A 22,735-nucleotide genomic window follows, 5' to 3' on the forward strand; every position below is an offset into this window, starting at 1 on the left:
ACCCACTGGGACATCCCAGGAGGGCAGTGCTGTGGGGCTGCCAGTAGGGGGTGCTGTGTCCCCATCTCTAGGCACCAGTGTAATCCTACTACAGGGATTAGGTGCTACTATGAAACTGCTTTATAAACCATAAAGCATTTTATGATGCAGAGGATATTAGGAGCCATAGCCTCCACTGGTTTCTATGTACCCCAAGGGAAGCTGTGGTCTGGAGAGATGAGTTGAGTTGATAGAACTGGGAGTAAAATTTCAGGCCTCTTGTCTTCTAGGTTGAGGCTTCTACTTTTCGAGTCCCTCTCTCTGTAACTCAGACACCTTACCAGTGTAGAAGACAATAACTTTTGGTGTAGGAAGGCCAGCAAGGAACAGAACAGACTCTTACTGTGTTGCTCAGGGCTTTTTGCAATTGCCTCCATCCTCCTATCCACAATGGTAATGGAGACTTAGGGATTTTTCTGCCCTGGCTTGCTTTGCACCTTGATCTTCCAAGGTCTCAGTTTTCTGAATAGCTAAGATTACATGAATCACTAGTGCCTGGCCCATATATTTAAGTTCTGTTTAAATTAATCTACACATGACCTTTTTTTTTTTTTTTTTGCTTCCTTGTTCACCTACCCCTTGAAAACATTGCTATTAACTTGACTCAATTCCTTCTCTTTCTAAGGGCTGAAAAATGCTTTGAGATGATGGTATCTAAGTGCCATTTTAACCAAAAGACACAATATAAGTCAGAAAGTCAAGCATAAAAAATAGTATTCGTGGTTTCTTTTTCCAGGTAGCACAGGACACAACATTGAATAATTGCTGGCTGTATTTGACAAATTGGGAATATAGTTCATTAGAGAATTGGGGGACTTAAGAATCAGGCAGGCTTCAGGAAAATTTATGAGATGATTACAGTGTGCAGCCACCAGAAAATAGGGCATCAGGAACCTGAGCTGAATTGATGATCTTCCGCCTGAGTGAGAGTTGTGTCCACAGAGCCAAACTTTCCTTAGTCAAAGTGACTTGGGGAGGAAATTGTGACTAATAGAATGGATGAAAAATAATAGCACCTAGAATATCTAGGAGATGGAATGCCAAGGGCAATGTTATTTCTACTGCATCGATGGTCACAGACTCTGAATATGCCGCTCACACAACAGATAATACAAAAACAAATCCTTAGAGGCGTAGAGTGGGGGTAGGGTAGCTCAGTGGTAGAACACTGGCCTAGCATATGTGAGACCCTGGGTTCCAGCCTCAGCACTGGGGGAAAAAAAATGAGAAAAGATTTAGCCTCTCTAATAGTTGCAAGAACTTCAACCACAAAGCCCTACAATGCCAGGGGAACAAGTGAAGTAATTATAATTACAAAATCAAAATCTGGCAAGCCTTTGGGGAAAGCGCTAGTCTCATGTGGACATAAATTAGTACACTGTTGCTTGAAAACAACATGGAAAAATGTAATGAGCCCTGAACTACCATATCTTTGGTCCCTGGAAAATATATTTGAGACTGTATTCTAGAGAAATAACTCAAAAGAGAAAAAAATAGGAAAACATACTTACAAAATATGGAGCCAGGCGACAGTGTCTCATGCCCATAATCCTAACTATTGTCAAGGCTGAGATCTGAAGCTTGCTGTTTGAAGCTACCCCAGACAAAAGAAGCCTCAAGGCTCCATCTTCAATTAACCAGTAAAGTGCTGGATTGGAAGTGCGGCTGAAGCTGGAGGACCAGCCATGAGCAAAACAGCCAAGACAGAATGAGGGCCTGAGTTCAACCCTGATACCAATATACACATACAAAAATGGCACAAATGAAATATTACTACTAAAAAGGATACGTTTGTGTATTATAAAAACAAATAGGAAATTTGATGTAAAAGAGTGCTAAGCAAAAAAAAAAAATCATTGAACTCAACTTTGTAAATGTTAGGTTTAAAAAAATGCCCAAGAAACAATAAAAGCAAGAGATTATTTGGTTTTGAAACCTGGCAGACAGTAACAGTAACTGAATATTTTCTGTTGCTTTAAATGCTTTGTATTTATCTATGCTATTAATCTTCACAAGTATCCTTTGGGGCAGAGGGATACTATTATCTTTTGGTGGTACTGGGATTTGAACTCAGACCCTTGCACTTGCTACTTGAGTTATGTACTTTACCACTGAGCCACACCTCCAGCCCAGATGGGTACAGTTGTTATCCCCATTTGAAAGCTAAGGAAACAGGCACAGAGACTATCTTGTCCAAGTTCACTGAAAGTGGTGAGATCAAGGTTCAAACCCAAGCAGTTTACACAGTGTGCGCTTCCTAAGAGTGGTCTAGGCCCCGTTGGGAAGGGGCTGACATGGAGGAGCCAAAGCAGGAGTGAAAAGCTCAGTAAAGACACAAACATTTGTGTATGGTGTGTTATTTGTGCTGTGTACACACATAAGGCCTCCTCTGCTCTGTCATTTATTCTGTGTGTACATGATGTTACTTCACCTCTCTGTTTCTCACTTTCTTCACGTGTAAAATGGTAAGAGTATAAATAGTACTTAATTCCTTGTAAGGCTGTGATGATTAAATATACCAACAAAGTCCTAAGAACAGTGGCTGGTACATAATTACTGTGCTTAATAAACGTTATCCATTATCATCATCTAATCATTCATACCCAAGTTTGGGATCACTGCCATACTTGGAAAATTGGTGGTTACAGGTGGAAACAAACACAGAATTTCTAGCAAGTGGTATGGATGCTTCTTGTCTGGAACCCACACATTGAGCATCCTGGGGTACAGGGTAGAGAGGGTCTGGAAGCTTTCCTTGTCTCAGAGTCCTGAAGTCCCTTCTCTTCTCTGAGCATTTTCTGGGATTATTTTTACTTCCTGTCTTTAGCTGGGAGGGGCAAATGCCTGCTTTCACAGCTGTCCATAGTCAATGGAAGGATCTGTCCCAGACCCTGGCGGGGGCCAGGCAGCCAGGCTGAGGCTTGCACCTGTGAAACACATGGAAGGCACAGTCATCTGAGGGAGGGGACCCAGCAAAGAGTGTAGCGTGTGTGTGTGTGTGTGTGTGTGTGTGTGTGTGTGTGTGTGTTTGCTGGTATTAGGACTTGAACTCAGATCTTTGCACTCTCCCTTGGCAATTTTTCCCCTGCTCAAGGCTGCACTCTACCCCTGGAGCCACACCTCCATTTCTGCTTTTTGCTACTTAATTTAGGATTTGTTCGCCTGGTTGGCTTCAAATGCAGGCTCCTCAGATCTCAGCCTCTTGAGTAGCTAGGAGGACAAGCGTGAGCCACTCGCACCAGATGACAGCAGATGATTTTGAAAGTCACAGGAGAGGAGAGCAAGGAACTTCACTCTGAGAGGTGAGAAAGGAAAGCGAGAAGGCCAGGAGTCTAACCACCATATTCATGGGTGACATTGTGGGGTTTCTGGGAAACGAACACGGTGGACCTTTTCTTTGGTCTGACAACACGGGGGACCTTTTCTTTGGTCTGACTCAGGTAGATAACAGTTCACCTTCAACAAAGTGCAAGGTGATACTGTGCATAAAATAGAAATAATTGGGCTTTGCCATCATTTTCTACCTCCGGGGAAGGAAGGGAATAATGAGGAACTTGGCCTGCTTGTGCCCTATATTTGTATGCCTGTTGAGTTCTCTCTTCTCTGTCTCTAATCCCACGCAGGGAGTGTGGGAACCCCATTCAGGTCTTCAACCATAGCATCCATTCTCAGGGCAATTTTGCTGAGGCTTGATGTTGGAAAATGAAGCTCCTGTCATTGGTAGGAGACAAGAGCCAAGGTAGGAGGTGATTTGGAATCCAGGACCCTTTGGATCCCGAGTCAGGCTCCAGGTGTCACAGGCCTGTCCTCACCTGCAGGGCTCAGCCCATCTCAGAGCACAGAGACAGGAAGGTAGCCGGGAAAGCTACCTTCATTTACCCAGGAGAAGAATTTGAGGCTCTTTCCAGGTGGCCCCCTGTTCCCTGCTCACAGATCCTCCAGGCTCCTCAAAGCTGCCCTAGCCAGGCTGGATCTGAGCCAGGCCTTGACCCACCGGCTGTGTTCTGCACCTTGGATTCCTGACAAAAGCAAGATAATTGCCGATTCCAGCTACAACCATCTGGTTGCCAGGGAGAAGTCTGCTGTGTGCCCACTCGTCCTGCAGACTCTGCGGGCCTTTTGCACAGGAGCCTCAGAGTTGAAAATGGAAAGAAGGGGGACTGGAGCACGCTGAAAGGTCATAGTGGGGTAGCACATGCAGTGTGCACTTACTTGGCTGTGCTTGTGGTCGATGATGGGTTTAGGGGCTTCAGGCGTACCCCAACCAAGCAGCTTCAACTCATCAAAGACTGTTAGCTTCCGATTGGAGGCTTCCCTAGGAAAAGCCGCTTTTGAAGGGGTGATATCTTTGTGTTCACAGGAGGAACAGAATGTTCCCTCTGCCTTCCTAGGTTCTCTCCCACTGGGTGCTGTAAGTTAGACTGAGGAGTCTATTGACACAAGTGGGTGCTCAGCCTTGGAGCTGATACAGCATCGTCACAAAACAACAATAAATTTTAAGGGAACTATTAAGACAAAGATAATGACTGAAAAATGGAGGATGTAATGAAAGGCAAGGGCTGATTAGTAAGGTCTGTTTCATAGGTCCCCGTGAGGTCTAGAATTTTCTCTGATTTTTCTTGGTAGAGAGGGGAGGAGGAGGACACTTTTATAATATTTGTAGTGTGTGTGTGTGTGTGTGTGTGTGTGTGTGTGTGTGTGTGTGGGTACTGGGGCTTAATCTCAGGGCCTCATGTTCTTGCTGGGCTTTTTTTTTTTTGTCAAGGCTAACATTCTACCTCTCAAAACACACCTCTACTTGCAGCTTTTTGTTGTTCAATTGGAGATAAGAGTCGCTTGGATATATCTGCCAGGGCTAGCTTTGAACTATGATCCTCAGATCTCAGCCATCTGAGTAGCTAGGATCACAGTCTGCACCTTTGTAAAAAAATTTTTTTTTGTCAATCCCAGGGCTTGGACTCAAGATCTGCAAACTGTCCTTGAGCTTCTTTTGCTGGAGGCTAGTGCTATACCACTTGAGCCACAGCTCCATTTCTGGATTTTTTCCCCCCAGTAGTTTCTAGTGGAGATAAGAGTCTCACAGACTTTCCTGCTTAGACTGGCTTTGGACCACCATCCTCAGCTCTCAGCTTCCTGAGTAGCTAGGATTACAGGCGTGAGTCATACATGCCTGGCTGTAAATTCTTTCTATCTGCTTTTAAGCAGCTACAGGATAGGCAATGCTCTTGTGTCTGTTTCTTCTACTTGTCTTCAGCAAAATGATCCTTAGGCAAAAGTGGAGTGATTGACATACAATGGCTGGGTGCCATTGGGGATGGGGTAGAATAGAGAGCTATTGGTTGATAATTGACTGAATTTACCAGATGAGATATAAATGCAAGAAAAGGCAACTATGATACTAACATGGTGATTAACACTACCTGCCAAATGCTGGCCTTGAACCAGCAAAATAAAAAGTTTCTGTACAGCTAAAGACATAGATACTAAGCTAGAAAGACAGCCAACCAATTAGGAAAAGATCTTTACCAGAAATGCAACAAAGGCCTAAGATCCATCATATACAGGGAGCTCAAGAAACTAATCCCTCCCAAACCTAAGAAACCAATCCCTAAATGGGCAAGGGAGATAAAGAGAGACTTCACAGAAGAAGAAATAAAAATGACAAACACATGAGGAAATATTCAATATCCCTGGAAGTAAAGGAAATGCAAATAAAAACAACTGTGAGATACCACCTTACCCCAGTCAGAATGGCCTATACTCTGAACTCAGAGGCAACAACAAATGCTGGAGGGGATGTGGAAAAAGAGGAACTGCACTGGTGGTGGGAATGCAAACTAGTACAACCACTCTGGAAAGAAGACTGGAGGTTCCTCAAAAAACTGAACATAGACATACCCTATGATTCAGCCATACCACTCCTAGGCATCTACCCTGAGCAACAGGATCCAGAAAAATGACAAGGACAACCAGACTTCCATGTGCATTGCCATACTAATTCTTGAAGTTGTTGTAGTAATTCTTGTAGAGAAGAGCTGTAGTAGGTTGTCCATGTCCTTGCCCTGGTCTGAGGTTATTTGCATCTGCTGTGTGAGGAAATCATGGCTCCATGTTTGTTCTTTGGAGAACAGTACCTTATGTGGCGAGCAGCAGTAGTAGTGGTAATGTATTTGTGTGGCAGCCACAGACCCAACTATAGATTGATGCTGAACAAAATCCCCCACTCCATCACCTTCTCATCCCAGGTTGTCAGAAGGCTGTAAGTGAGGATCTCTAGAAATCAAATCTTGTACCCCTGTGGATTGGTTTATCCTCACCCTTTGTCCTGCACTTAGAAATACACTCTTTGTGTCACACTCACTCTGGTGTGTATGTGGGAGGGACAGTGAAGAGGTGATGCAGAGAGCAATGTCACAACACAGCACGTAAAAGCACACAGAAAACCCGAGATGGAAATGCACTCATGTGGATGTGATTCCATCAAGACCCAAAAGACACACGAACAAATAAAGGGCTTGTTTGCTGCAGGAGAACATGGTATTTCAAGCCTTCTGAAAATAGGCCACCAGATTCTGAAGGAAGTTCTAGGTGCTTCTGGCTACTACTAGGGAGCTACCAATCAGTCACAAGGCTGCACCTGCCCAGGTTATTGATTCTTTGTGTTGAGGATTTGTTCCCTGACATCATTTTCCATGGGCCTTACTCAGGGAGGAGAACGTGAGAAGGCTTGTGACAATGGTTGACTTTCTCCCTCCTTGTGTCTTGCAGCTTACTTCTGCTTCCTCATGACTGCTCTGGGCGTGACAGCCGGAGCCCATCGCCTGTGGAGCCACAGGTCCTACAAGGCCAAGCTGCCCCTGAGAATATTTCTGGCTGCTGCCAACTCCATGGCTTTCCAGGTGGGTCGGGGAGGGGGGTTCCCTTTCTGCCTAGGAGAACCAGTGCAGATGGCAGTATGTGGATGGAGTATGGATGGACTAATTACCCACCTCCCAGCCCTCTTCCTCCTCTTCTCCACCCCCATTTCTACCTAGGTTCCGTGCTCTGGCCCATAGCACTCTCAGTCTGTCCCAAGTCATGTTTTTACCCTCCTGTAGCTTCGGGCACATGAACATGTCCCTGAGGATTCTGTGTGTGCTGAACTGTGGCGGACGAAAGGAGCTTTCCCCATTCAGAGTCTAACCGGTGATCAAATCTTGAGGCGTTCCATGGCAATCCAGCTCTAGCCAGGGGCTAAGGTCTGTGCTGAGCATGCTATACACATGTCACATTGTTTTTGTGCTAGTACTGGGGCTCAAACTCAGGGCCTAGGTTCTGTCTCTTAGCTTTTTTTGCTCAAGGATGGGACTCCACCACTTGTGCCACAGATCTTCTTCTGGCTTGGTGCTGGTTCATTGGAGTCTTACAGATTTTCTTCCTGGGGTTGGCTTTGAACTGAGATTCTCAGATCTCACTTTCTTGAGTAGCTAGGATCACAGATGTGAGTCACCAAGCACCTGGCTTGTCTATCACATTTGATTCTTACAGTTACTCTGTTAGCTAGAAGTTATGGGGACCCCCCCTTTCCAGATGAAGAAACAGGCTTACTGAGATCAAAGAACCTGCTCAACCTACAGAGCTAAAAATGGATACCTCCAGGATAGGCAGACAGAGGTCAGCCTGACTCCAAATCCATCACTCTTACCGCAATGAGAAGACTGTTTCACCTGGAGGTAGAAGACTCAGGAACTTCACTCTGATGGTTGCTAGCTGTGACTCATCTCCAGTTTGTTCATCTGTAAAAATAAGACCTACAACTTTATTCCCAAGGTTGTTACACAGTTCTTAAGAATTGTAAGGAGCTATAAAAATCCAAGGGATAGTAAATGCACTAGCACTGGACAATATCCTTTAGGAAAATTGCATGCTAGAAGATTTCCTGTCACCTTGGACACTTTCTGATCATGGATTTCTGTTTTTTTGTTCCTCACCTGATCTAGGCATTGCATGTAGGAGCAACTTGTTTTCAGTTTTCACCCATTTATGTGTGCAGATGATTCCCATTCACCCAGTGGGAAGGAATGGTGGTTTTTACAATTGCTTTAGGGCTCAGGGAGTCAGGCAGCCTAGAACTTCCCCCGTGACTCTCAGACATGCAACTGAAGTGACCAGTTGTGACCACATCTGCAGTGGGCCTTCGTCTCCCCACCAGAAAGCCTAACCCTGAGTGTTTCTCAACTGCTCTTATGGCAGGAATGCATTTTCCTATTTTAAACTTTCTGTGCAGCTGAGCTTTCATGAAGTAAATAGGACATAACATAGTCAATTAGGGAAATAGAATTAGGATGAGTGGTAGGTATGGAGAAACACTGTTTATAATTTCAGCTCTATCAGGATGCATACCATGGTCCTGGGACATAGGCTGTTATACACCAATGGGTGGCTGGAAGCCCCTTGGAGCTGTGTTTGTCCTCGACAATGTGAATGATGCTGTATCTTATTTGGAGTTCAACCATCTTTTTTTTCAACATTGTACTTTGTTTATCATAATGCTGAAACTCAGGACTTAGGTCTGCGAGACTTAACTCAATAATTTTCAATTTATTTTGTTCAAGCAATCGATAGCACTCAGATTCAAATTACACATTGATGTAGTTATAAAGCACTCATGTTATTGGATTTTTTAACAAGATAAATAACTTGCAACCAAGAACCTAACACTTTGATTTTTCTTTTCCCAATGAAATTGTTTATAACTCAGTATTTGAAAACAAAGTTTCCTTAACAAAAGCATCACATAACAGAGTATCAGACTGAAACTTTAAATACTGGGAGGAAAAAGAAGATGGTAGCAAGATATATCTTAGGTATTGAATAAAGTTTTGGCTCTGCCATTTGCTAGATATGGAACTTTATGCCAGTCTTTTTTTTTTTCTGTAAAAGTAGCTTAATAAAATTGACCCTCCCCATAGAGTTATTGGGGGAATGAAGTAATGAATAAAAAATGCTAAGTAGCTGGATGTGGTAGCATACACCTGTAATCCTATCAGTAAAGAGAATAAGGAAGCAGGACAAAGAGTTCAAGGTCAGCCTGGGCCATATAATGGGAACACTGTCTCAACAAAAGTACCAAGCTACTGGCTGCCAGTGGCTCATGCCTGTAGTCCCAGCTACACAGGAGGCTGAGATCTGAGGATTGGGGTTCCAAGCCAGCCTGGGAAGGAACATCTGTGAGACTCTTACCTCCAGTTAATCACCAGAAAACCTGAAGTGGCACTGTGGCTCAGAGCACTAGTCTTGAGCTGAAGAGCTCAGGGACAGCACCCAGGCCCAGAGTTCAAGCCCCATGACTGACAAAAAAGAAAGTACCAAGCTTATTATAGTATCAGTCTAAGTGTTGTTTTCCTCTTATCTTTTATGAGATGTGGCACACTTTCTCATCATTCCTAATTTCTATAACTAATGCATAGTGATTAGTAGATACATGAAAAATAAGTGCATAGCTTTAAAAATATTTTAAGGGTCATTAAATTTGAATTTAAGAGCCGTATTTGTGACTTTTTTGTTTTTAAAATTCATTCCACAGGTACTCGCTACCTACTTACTCTATTTCAGGGACGGTGGGTTTAATAATCCTTGCCTTACTAGAGTTTTTCCATCTAGTGGAATATTAGAATTCCCACAATTTCCCAGCGAGTATTTTCAGAGCTACGTGGCCCCGGGGGTTTATGACAAGCTCAACTAGACTAGGTGAGGTAAGCAGAGCTGGCTTCCATACATGTGTCTGCAGGGCAGTCAGTCTGGTTCACTAACCCCAGGGAGACAACCTGGGAAAGTAACAAAATGGGCTGTGATCTGCCAGTGCCCGATATCCACCCTCCCTCCCCCACTTAATGCAGCCATTGAGCTAGCATCCCTTTCATGTCCCCCTGGATTTTTTTTTTTTTTTAATGATAAGAAGATAGTTTCAAAGGTTCTCCCTCTCTTTCCTCGAGCAGGATGCTCATACCTTTGGCCAAAATGGACACATTTGTGATCATGGTCTCTGTCTTTGCATTAGCAGGCCTTTTGCTGGATGCTACACACAAGATCATGAACATTAAAAACGATCTTAAAAATTGGGACTTGAACATCCTAATCTCTTTTCTCTTTCTTCTTTATAAGATGGATTTATTTATAGGACAGGGAACAATAGCAGGAAAGGTGGAGTTACTTTTCATCTGAAAGGATGATGCTGGACAGGAATGCTTGACCTATCTGTCCCACTCTATCCTTATCTTCAGTGAAGCCCTGAGTTTATCTCTAGTCCATCATCCTTCCTTCCAGTAGGATGCAGGTCAACCTAAAAATTGCCTTAGTTTTCTCCTAGTCAAATGTGGGCCAAAGAGTTCATTTTCACAAGCAGGAACCAGGAATTTGCTTTTGTGCTCTCATGCTTGTGAATCCAGCTTTGCTGGCTGTGTTAGCTCTCTCGTGAACTCAGTCCAGCTAAAAACACCTGTTAGATGCTTCAGCTTTCTCCCTGTGAGCCTACATTTCTTCATGGTAAAGGGCGGTAAGAATTAGAGCTGGAAGTAAACTTAAGAGATTTAGTCTAATTCCTATTTCACACAAGTATAAACAAAGCCCAAGAGAACAATAATGACTTGTAAGAGGCCCCACAATTAGTTACTTGACTTAGGCTGGAGCTTGAGTCTCCTGACTTTCAGGCTGGGAAATCTTTGGGGTCACCCACTGAAGTTCTCATGTAATGTCCTACTGTGTGATGTGAAGACAATATATAATTGAATAAGTTGGGTCTTATTTTTTAAATCCTCTGTGAATAATTTTTTTGGAGGGCATCTCTGTATTGGAGATTGAACCCAGGAACTCAGGAATGTTCATTAAATTTTCAACTCCCTAGCCCCAAACTCTTGTTTTTTTCATTGGTAAATTTAGACCATTCACACTTAAAAATGATTACTTACTTACACTTAAAAAATGATTACTTATGTAGTTGGATTAATACCTATGATGTTACTGTTTTTTATTCTAGTGCCGGATATTCCAATTTTTCTCTTCTATTCTTTTACTGTCCTTTATGATTTTCATGAACATTTACATGAGTCCATTTTATTTTTTCTTTTAGCATGTCAATTATACTTATTTTAAAGATTAGTAACTTTTCTGGAATTTCAACATATATTCCTAACTAATCCAAGTCCATTTTCAAATAACACTATATCACTTTGGAATGGCTCATGTCCCTTATGAGAGAGCATTCCTAATACTTTCTTCCTGTCTCTGTGACACTGATGCCATTCAAAGTACTCATCCATCAGCTATAATCATCAAGCACATTGTTATCATTATAATGTTGAAAAACCTTTATGTTTTGGATCAGCTAGGAACAAAAATATAAGCTGGGTGCCAGTGGCTCTTGCCTATAATCATAGCTACTCAGGAGGATGAGACCTGAGGCTTGTGGTTCAAAGAAAGCCTTGATAGAAAAGTCCTGGTGAGTCTCTCATGTCCAATCAACCACTCAAAAACCAGGAAGGAGAGCTGTGGCTGGAAGTGACAGAGTGCTAGCCTTGATCAAAAGAGCTCAAGGACAGTGTCCAGGCCCTGAGTTCAATCCCCACATCTGACAAAAAAATAAGAAGAATATGTTTCTATTTTCCTTTCACTTATTCACTCTCTGATGCTTTCTTCATGTGCATCTGATTTTCTGCCTATATTCTTATTTGCTTGTCACATATCTTATGAGGCAGCTGAAAATTTATCTGAATTTTAGTTTGTCTAAGAAATACTTTTTCTTTCATTCCTGAATAACATTTCACTGAGTACAGAATTCTAGCTCAAGGGGAGTTTTCTCTTTTAACATTAAGCATTTTATTCTCTCCTTGTTTGCATAGTTTCTAAAGAGAATATGGTATACTCCTTTCTCTACTTCTGTATGAATAAACTGCCCTCCTCACCCCAACAAGCTTCTTCCCCCCCCCCCACTAAGTTCCTTTATTGTTGTTTTAGAGGTGATACACAACAGAGTTACCTTTACATACATCAGGTAATAAGTACATTTCCTTTCACATGTCTTCTTTAATTTTTTAAAAATTGTTATTATAAAGGTTATGTACAGAGGGGTTACAGTTACATAAGTCTTGGATAATGTTACTGCTTCCCTTGCTCTCTCCTAGATCCAGTTTCTTTTAAGATTTATACACACACACACACACACACACACACACACACACAGAGACATACACACATTGCACTTTGAATATAACAAGCCTGAGTGTAGGGTCTTTGATGTTTGTTCTGTTTGATGTTCCCTAAGTTTCCTAGATAACTGGTTTGAAGCTTATCATGAACTTTGGACAATTCTCAACTCTTACTCCTTCAAATATTGCTTCTCTCCAATCCTCCATTTGGTATTCCCATAACACAGGTCACACCTTTTGTGCATCTCTAACAACTTAATATTCTCATTCTTTTCTCTTTTCATTTCAGTATGGAAGTTTCTGTTGAAAAAGCGTCACGTTTGTTGATTTTCTCCTCTGCCATGCCCAATCTATTGATGAGCCCATCAAAGTCATTCTTCATTTGCTGTGGTATTCATGACTTCTAGCACTTCCTCTTTGTTCTTTGTGTTTCTATTTCTCTGCTTACATTACCCATCTATTCTTATATGTTGTCCATCTTTTCTTCTTACATCCCTCACTGCTATATTAATCACATATCTCCTAAATTCCCAATCTGATTCCAACATCTGTATCATATCTGAGTCTGATTCTGATGGTTGTTTTCCATTTTTAGGTTGTAGTTTTGCTTTTTTTTTTTTTTTTTTTTACCATGCTTTATAATTCTTTTGAATCTGGGGACATGATGGTAAAAGGCTCTGAGGGAAATAACCTTATATGCAAGGTTTCATGCTTACCTGGCTCAGATTTTTACTGGCACTTAACATTTAAAATAGCAGTTATGCAAAGATTATGTCCTTAGGTGGTTTGGTTTTGTCTTTCTCACTGTCTTTAGGTTTCCCTAAAGCTTTCTTCTTTTTTTTTTTTCACTGATTAAGGAATTTTATTAAAGCAAGACTTTTATAATCCAAATTACGTTTCCTCGCACAGTTATCAATTCTGTTACTTAGAACTGACAACCTGAGCTATTCCACAGTAAAGAATTACAAAATTAAAGAAAGGAATTAAAGCTTTCTTCTTAAACATTTTCCTGTGAAGGAAAGTGGAGAGGCCTGGCTGTATTTCAAATGGATTGATTTTTCTCCTCCTTTTGTGTGAAGCCTGAAGTTATTTTTTCCTGAGATTTTCATAGAAAAACCTGATAGGGATCCCTGAGGCAAAATTCATGAGGGTGTTGGGTTCTCCCAGGACCAGAAACTCTCAGGGTTTTTACCTTGCTGGCTTTTTTTCACCTAGCCTCTCGCACCCACCTATCACTGTTAAATTGTCCTTTCGCCCTAGTTTAAGCTGCAGACTTATGCTCAAGGGAGCTCTGATCTTCTGTGATGCTTCTGTCTCCTAGTTTTTGGAGTTGTACCCTGTGCTGTTGTGAGTCTGCTGTATCTGAGAAGAGCTGTTGGTTTTCAGTTTGTTTAGCTTTCATCTTATTGTAAATGGATCAAGCTTTACATATAGACATATCAAGTAAGTCATACTATCATGGGTTGTGAACATTGGCAGGAGTCTAATAATTAGCAACAACAATAAAACAAAACAGTTATTGAGGGATGAATTCATATCACCACTTCATTAAGTCCTTATACAGTCATTTGATACCACAAAATCCTGTAGGTACTGTCATTCTACTTTCTAGGTGAGAAATGGTGTCTAAGCACACAAGTATTTAGTGCCAGACACGGCTCAGGGCAGGCATCAGGACTCCAGTGTTCACCTTTGCTAGCAGAGAGTGTTTTAGCAGTTTGGTAGAAGAAAGACAAACACTGCTCCTTCAGAACTCTCCTTACAGGTTTTGTGTTTGACCACGAGTCCATGCCTCATATATACAACTGCTCTGCTTCACGCTGAGAAACCATGTGCTTTTCTCCTTTCCACATGGGTAAATGTGGATGGGTGAATGTTTACTGCTTCCTCTGTGAACCCGACATCCCGAGAAGCCTTTCTGCTGTGATTTGGGAAGGATGATGGCCTGGCATGCCTCACATCCTCTTCTTCCGTGGATTTTGCCTTCTTGGGGTGCATTGTAAGTCAGGTGGAAAGAACAGATAGCTTGATGTGTCTGAGCAGCTCCTTGTATCCTGTGCTCTTGATGATGGTGATTTATCAGTTCATCAAAGCATCCTTGCTCTGTACCTGCTGCTTTATAACTCTCTCAGTCACAGCAGGCAGCTCTGACAGATGAAGGGAAAGGCGGGAGGAGGAGAAAGAACTCTCCCAAGCCTGCTGTGTGACACACAGCATTTTCATCTTGCCCTACCTGGCAGGATTAATTATCCATTCCACCAATAAAAACATATCTTATAAGAAAGAGAATAGAGTTTCTCCAGCCCTGAGATTTCCCCCTCGCCCCCCCGTCTGTCTTTGTTGGGAATCCAGGTCAGTAAAAGTAGGTGAGTGAAAAGAAATCACCTAAGAAAATGTACCTCAAAGGAATGAAAATGGGACAGACTGAGAGATCCTGAGGAGAGATGGTACCTCCCTAGATGACATGTAATTTGCAGGGCCAGGCTTCCTCCTGTGTCATGCTCCCCAAATAGCAGGGAGACTCATTAATACGGATTTCTTTCTTAAAATTTTAAAATTTTATTTGTATAGTCCATATACAGAAGGGTTACAGTTACATGAATTAGGCACAATGAGTACAGTTCTTTTTCAACCATGTCTCTCCTTCTATCACTGTCGCCCATTATTTTCCTCCTATTCCACCCATAAGATATCCAGTTCATTTCCCACATAGTGTCTAGTGAGTATCGCTATTGTGTTTGCTCATCCTTGTTCCACCTTGTATTTGCCCTCCCAAATACAAACAAATAACAAATAAAACAAAAGGGAAAAGAAACGAAAACAGCAACAATGGCAACTAAAGAATGTCTCTTGTTTCCTTTTCCTGGAGCTCATTTCATAGAATATTATTTTGTATGATTATCTGTCCATAGCTGTTGAGCTTTTGTTCACCACTCCTATAGCCTCCTTTGACCTCTGTGTGTTAATGACTAGGGTCCTGTGTAAGTTATGTCCTGGTTTTGTTTATTTATCTTAGTCATTCAGTGTATTTACTTGTAATACAGATTTTTTTGTTTTGTTTTGTTTTTTTTTGGTGCTGGTACTAGGGCTTGAACTCCAGGCCTCTCATTCTTCCTTGGCCTTTTCCTTCCACTCAAAGCTAGCACTCTACTGCTTGAACTACACCTCCACTTCTGCTTTTTTGCTGGTTAATTGGAGATAAAAGAGTATAGCAGTTTTGTCTGCTTGGGATAGCTTCAAACTATGATCCTTACATCTCAGCCTTCTAAGTGGCCAGAATTACAGGTCTGAGCCACCAGCCCAAGTCATTAATGTAGATATAACTGCTTTGTATCACCGATGCAGTTTTCATTGTTTTATAGGTAATTAAATTTTAGTGAGCCAAAATATTTTTGCACTTTGAGGGCACCTAGAGTTGATATTTAAGGATCTACTTGCTGGGGATGGGATGGGTTGATAAGTAGATAACTACCAGGTTTTCTATGCTAACTTAGCTGTGCATCTATATTACAAGGTTTATTGAAGATGTTATAGGTTTATTGAAGGTGAAACTCATGTGGACCCTGGAATATCTACTTGAAAACATATTCTCAAGCTCTGTGTTTCATTCTGTTCCTTTTCATGAAGAGGGTCATTAGAAGAGTGCTGGTTAGAGCAAATCTCTTTAACCATATACCTTGTCCCCTACCGGCCTCCTCTTCTGAAAATAGACTATCCCAGCTTGGGGCCTTCAGAATCTACAGATTGACTCTTTTCTGTACCTACCACCTGCTCTTTGTGCTGGGATAGCATTCTGTGGCAGCTTATTCTTTATCCCCTTGCTCTCCTACCAGATGCTCTTCAGTTGCCGCTTTCCAGATTTCCCAGCTTGCTGATCATTTTGCATTTTGGATGGTTTCTTCCCCTGCTGCCTTCATTTACACTGCTCCTAAATCAAATCTTATGGTAATCAGGTCTCTTCATATTTCAGGTCTCTCCCCCCCCCCCATCCATCTGTGTTCCTTCTGAGTCCTCTGTGGTGCCTGCTGCACCTCCTAACTTAGCACCAGCCCAAACTGTTATTAGCAAAATGTGTAAGCCTTGTTCCCAATCGTTAACGAAGATGCTAAGTAAAACCGGATCTCTCCGACACACGGTGGCCACTATTGGCTGGCTTTCCTCTGCCTCAGGAGACACTGAGCTGTTTTCCACGTTGATCCTTGTTCATCATGGTTCTGGCTTTCCTTTCAGCCTGTCCCAGTCCTTATGCCTGGCTTTCCTTTCAGCCTGTCCTATTCCTTATGAATGCCAGCCAGACCTCCTGTCACACCAATGTGTCACGGGAGAGTTTTGATGCCTTCTCAAGCTCTGAACATACAAGTTTCACAGGAGTCGTGGGATCAGCAATTTTAATGAATGGTAAAATTTGAGTTTCATATGCCAAAGAAGGTTTCTAGTCTTGCTTTGGAAACACCTTTTAGAAGACAGAAACGTTTGATTATTATCATTGTTTCTAATGGAATCTTTCAGGTATTTTGTTGTTGTTTCTTGTTTTGTTTTAGTCCTGGGGCTTGAAGTCAGCGCCTGGACACTGTCCCTGGACTTCTTTTTGCTCAACACTAGTTCTCAGAGCCAAAGCTCCACTTCCAGCTTTTTCTGAATAGATTATTAGGGATAAGAGTCGCACGAACTTCCCTGCCCTGGCTGGCTTCAAACCACAATCCTCAGATCTCAGCCTTCTGAGTAGCTAGGATTACAGTTGTGGGTGGGTCACTAGTATCCAGCAAAAAAAATTAAGAAAAAAATATATTAAAAAGCACTTAGATTGTCAATTTCTGCTCTTGCTCAGCTGCAACCTACACAGACCAAGTGCCACATGGAGGTGAGATATCAGGACCCAACTTGCCCTTTCAATACCACCACATGCCCTGTGGTGTAGATTGATATCAGGACCTTTTGGGGACTTTCTGGACTCCCCTTACCAATTGTCAGCATTACCTGTAAGGAAATGCGGCTGACCCAGTATCAACAATGGCGAAAGCACAGAATGTTCGTCACCACCTGAATGGAACACCCTGGAGCAGATTAAGTTCTAACCCTAGAGAACCTTGAATCATACAGTTTCTAGAAGGCAGAGACAACTTGATCCAATGGCAGAATGACTCTTTCCATAGCTGGGCTTTGATTTGCTCACAGAGCATGCATGTGTGTGTACATGCAAGTGCACCTACACACACACACACACACACACACACACACACACACACCCCACAGCATGGATGCACCATCACACACACCAGGCTTTCTCCACTCAGCCTGCCTGCTCAAGCCACTGACATGTTAGTTTTAGTTACACTACTGACTGGAAATGAAGATGAGTGATAAATAAAAATGAAATTTTCTTTAGCTGGTTTTTTCTTTTTTGCCAGTCCTGGGGCTTGAGCACTGTCCCTGGCTTCTTTTGCTCAAGGCTAGCACTCTACCCCTTGAGCCACAGCACCACTTCCAGCTTTTCCTGTATATGTTGTGCTGAGGAATTGAACCCAGGGCTTCATGAATGCTAGCCAAGTACTCTACCACTAGGGCCACATTCCCAGCCCCTTTGGCTGTGGTTTGATACCCCCTGGTCATTTCTCCTTTGGGAACTTTAAGTCACCATAACATTGAATTAGGGACCAGAAAAGTTGCATGAGTATCTGGTCAGAAGCAAATTTCTGTTTCTAGCCAGGCTGAAAAAAAAAAAAAAAGAAATGACTGTGGTTTTGTATCTGTGAATGAGCCCTGTCATGCTAGCGAATGGAAGTTATGTGGGCTTAATAGACAGTTTCCATTTGTCATATAGAAGATGCCATTCAAGAATTGATTTTAAATATGAAAGGAAGGAGGGGAGTTCTGACATAGTGGGCTATTTCATAGCCTGCATCAATGAAGCTTTTGAAATTGTCTTTGTCCAAGTCTCAAGTAGCACACAAGGTCTGAGCTAGGAGGAATAATTGCCACATGACCACTTTCAACAAGGACTCCAATACTGAAGCAGTTCCTTGTTGGTTCTGTTACTGTCTTGACCTACTAGATGAACTTGGATAAATGTCTTCTAAGTCTTAATGTTGCCATCTGTGGATGGGGTATGGTATGTTCTCTGCTCTTCCTATGTCATCGTGTTCAGATGGGCGCTGCAATAAAAGCGATAAAAAAGGAATTCATTGGGAAATTCTTTTCCTACTCCAAATTCTGTAGTTATAAATAATAAGATACTTTCCACATGCTATGTTTAAACACACTGGTACATTCTAAATACCTCATTAATATTAAAATAAGCCAGGTTATAAGTTTTGCCTAAAACAGATTTCTAGGTATCCATTTTCTTCAAAATCAAAGTTGCTTCATATGCTTCTTTGTTTTGTTTTGCTTGTTTGGCAGGAGAATGAGGTAGGTTTGAGACAGAATCTTGCTATGTAGCTCAGGCTGGTCTGAAACTTGAGATTCTACTGACTCCTGACTCCTAAGTGCTAGTATTAAAGGCAGGCATTACTATGCTCGCTTTATTCAACCTCTATTCTGTCTTCTCTATCACATTACTCAAGGGTTAAGCAAATTAAAATCTTTTTCAGTGATGCTATGGGATGAACAAAATGAAGTAAGCTCTTGGTGGTAGTAGTGTTGTTTGTTTTTGCTTGGTTTATTTTTTTGTCTTTTTGCGGGGGGCAAAGGGAAGGAGGAAGGGTGAACAAATGCAATTGTGATATTAAGTATATACTGTGTAGAGGGTGAACTGCACCACTTGTAGGCAGAGGCAGGAGGGAGAAACTGGGAGAAAGCAAAAGAAGGGGTGGCATTGTCAAAAAAAGAAATATACGAATTACCTGACTTATGAGATGGTAAGCTTGCTGCTGTACAACACCTTAATAATAACAATAAAACTTCATTTAAAATTTTTAAAGAAACCTAAGTAGGCTCTAGCAGCATTGAGTGAACCAAAGAACCCAAAACTCAGGAACTTTCTTTGGATTAGAAGAACCGCTGACACACTGAGAATGGGATAATCCCTCCCACATGAAGCCAATATCTCTGACGTGGAAGATCCCTATAAGAATAATATGAATTGTTCCTATAAAAATGGAAGATCAATATAAGAACACTATGAATTTTCCCTATGAAAATAATCTTGAACATTATAAAATAAAACACTACTGCTAGTACTGTAGAAAGAAAAGACTTAATTACTATTTATATATTCTAGTTTCAGAACTTCCCATTAAAAGCACTATTTCCTTTGCCTCTAATTTTTTAAAAAGCATTGCTAGAATAAAACAAATACAACCAATCATATCAGTTTCACATTTATAGATACATCAGTCCATGGCTATAGATAAGGTCTCATTAATTAGAATGACTACCCATCCTTGTCCTTGCCATTCACCCTCCCTCCCCTGATACACTCTCAGTATCTCCCATCACAAGAGGCTCAGGACGGTGTGTATCCTGATCCTGGCAAGCACACCAGATTGTGCATGGAGTGGACATTTCCTCCCCTCCCTTTCTTATGCACTATTAGAATAGTCCTAGTCAATGTCATTTGTACTTGAGTATTTAGCAGAGATTTGGACATGTACCTCGGAGGTTATTTTTTTTTTTTTTAACTTTTTAAGGTCTTGCTTTGAGTGGGCTGGGAGAGAAGCAGAAATATCCAAACCTGGAACCAACACACTCTCCTATCCTAGTCTAGGTTGCCCTCTCCTCCGACATGCCAAACTCCATCCCAAGGTTGGGCCTCATTTTTCCTGTTAGAAATGATCTTCTTAGTAGCACTATGTGAGAGATCTAGGAGCACTCCAGATCTCTCCACGCATTCACTACCAGTATGAGCCTCCTCAGTGGACACATCCCAAACACAAGCTGTGATCAGATAAAGGAGGGTTTACCTTCCTGGTGAAGGCCACTCTGACCACCCTCAGGGCTTAGACTTGAGGCAAAGTACAGTGAGCAGGGTGGGGAAGACTTTTTCAGAATGGCATGTGGCATTTTGCTCCTTTGCTCAGTCTCTCCTTTCGCTCTGCAGAATGACATCTTTGAGTGGGCCAGGGACCACCGAGCCCACCACAAGTACTCAGAGACAGATGCCGACCCCCACAATGCCCGCAGAGGTTTCTTCTTCTCCCACATCGGGTGGCTGTTGGTGCGCAAGCATCCGGACGTCATTGAGAAGGGAAAGAAGCTTGATGTCACGGACCTGCTCGCAGACCCTGTGGTCCAGTTCCAGAGGAAGTAAGTCAAGGAGCCCATAGAGGGTTGATGCCTGAGGGGCAGGCAAGAGACAGAGCACAAAGGAGCAGTGACAACCCCCCCTCCTACTCCTCTTGTATTCTCAAGTACCCCCTGGGGAGACTGGACCTTATTGTTAGGCTCCTTTTAAAAAATATTAATTTCTTTTTGCTCATTAAGTTCTTTCTGTTGGCAAGTTTATATTGGAATTTAAGTTTCATTGTAATAGGTTTCCATTAGATCCGGTATCTTTTCCTTCTGACCGGTTTTCTCATGAAATCCAGCATCTTTTCCTGCTGACTGTGTTTTCCTGGGATGGCTGGAGGTGTTGGAGGGAGGCGTGTCTTGCTTTATTTTAGTGACACACTTGTCTCCAACAGAACTACTTCTCTCCAAGTAGCCTGCTGGCTTCTGCAGTTTTCTCCCCGGCATCCCCTCCCCCATGGAAATGGTATGTCAGTAATTTTCTGAGTAGAGAAAAATAAGACCATGTAACAGGGAGCCTTGAAGCACCTACATACTCATTCATAGTGGAAACAGAGGACACGCCACATCCAACACAAGAATCCTTGCATGGAGGAAGCGTGGTTCAGACGGGGCTCTTTTAACGTCTCCTTTTACTTACACAGTAGGGAACACAAGTGGAGTGAGAAAATGGGGGACTATGGAGGTAGACTGCCTCCATCAAACCCCATGCTCCCCCTGACCGGCAGTGAATTAAGCACCCTACATCTGCATTCATCTATAAAATGGGAACAACAGTGATAGCCACCTCCCAAAGCTTTTATGAAGATGTAATGAAAATAAAAGTAGGGAAAATCTGTGGCTCACACAAAGAGCTCGTGAATGTCAGCTATGAGGATTATTACCTGGACAGTTTCTTAAAAGAGTCCATGTTTCTCATATCACTTCTATTGTTTTCAGTGTAGGGTCATCTAGTTTTGTGCTTCAAAGCAACTCTTCCAGTAGACTCACCTAGTATCTACAGCCTAAAATTTTAGAGCAGAAAATAATGAGATTTTTTCAATGAGCAATTAGATGATGTGTTGATTTTGATTTGTCATCCTGAGAGTAAAATATTAAAGGACATTCAAGAAAAACCTGATAGCTGGGTGCTAGCTACTCAGGAGGTGGAGATTTGAAGATCAAGGTTCAAGACCAGCCTGCAAAAGTTGTTGAGACTAGATCTTTAATTAACCAACAAATAAATACCTGAATGGAGGCATGGCTCAAGTTGGAGAGCACCAACATTGAGCAAAAAAGCTCATGTATAGCCCTAAATTCAAGCAACAGTATCTTCACACAAAGAAAGAAAATAAAAAGAAGAAAAAAAGAAAGAGCCAAAAAATTTATAGTAGAGACAACATAATACTGCCACCTGTAATATCCAGATTGTATGCATATATTTGATATATTTGTCACAATGGCAGTCACACTGCATATGTGATTTTCTGTCTTGCCTTTAACTTAAGATTATATTGTAGATATAAATTGTTAAAGTCTGCAGGACAATTTATCTTTTGGACATGCCATCATTTATTAAACCATCACTTTGCTTAGATGTGTATGTCATTTCCAATTCTGTGATATAAATGGTATCACTATACAATTAGTAACACTTTGGGACAATCAGACCTTAGATTAATTTGGAAAGCTTGCATGAGAAGGCAAAGGCTCTTTGGTTTTATTAATAAGAACTGAGCTGCATACAGTAGTCTAGGTTTCTTAGACTATAAATATGGATGTTCCCTTCTCAATCTTTTCCCTTAATAATATTGTAATCTGATTCATTATGTGTGTGCTAGAAGTACATATGTCCAAAGACTGTTTCGAAATGCAGTCTAAGGAACAAAGATGATTTCAGCAAGGTCTCTGAGATCATCTTTTTTTTTTTTTTTTGGCCAGTCCTGGGCCTTGGACTCAGTGCCTAAGCACTGTCCCTGGCTTCTTCCCGCTCAAGGCTAGCACTCTGCCACTTGAGCCACAGAACCGCTTCTGGCCGTTTTCTGTATATGTGGTGCTGGGGAATCGAACCTAGGGCCTCGTGTATCCGAGGCAGGCACTCTTGCCACTAGGCTATATCCCCAGCCCTCTGAGAACATCTTTCACCTCCAGCTCAGTGATCAAAAGAGGGCCATGGCTATTAGAAATCATTCACGTGTGTCATTGTTTCATGGAGGTTCTGGTGGGCATGAGTGTGAAGATGCGGCCCTGAAGCTTGGCTTCTACACTCCCAGGATTTGCAAAGGAGCTGGGAACTCACAAATGAACTT

At 42.0% G+C, this 22,735-nt stretch overlaps 1 protein-coding gene across 1 annotated transcript in view; it reads left to right on the forward strand.

Moving 5' to 3' along the window:
* Scd5 (stearoyl-CoA desaturase 5) overlaps positions 1–22,735 on the forward strand; it is a 93,094-nt gene that overhangs the window by 41,736 nt on the left and 28,623 nt on the right. The window contains exons 2-3 of the mRNA XM_048364604.1: positions 6,808–6,938; positions 20,260–20,465. Coding sequence (XP_048220561.1) covers positions 6,808–6,938; positions 20,260–20,465 — 337 coding nt within the window. The remainder of the gene's footprint in view (positions 1–6,807; positions 6,939–20,259; positions 20,466–22,735) is intronic.

Source organism: Perognathus longimembris, chromosome 16, assembly GCF_023159225.1.
Source record: "Perognathus longimembris pacificus isolate PPM17 chromosome 16, ASM2315922v1, whole genome shotgun sequence".
In the NCBI taxonomy this organism is placed as follows: domain Eukaryota; kingdom Metazoa; phylum Chordata; class Mammalia; order Rodentia; family Heteromyidae; genus Perognathus; species Perognathus longimembris.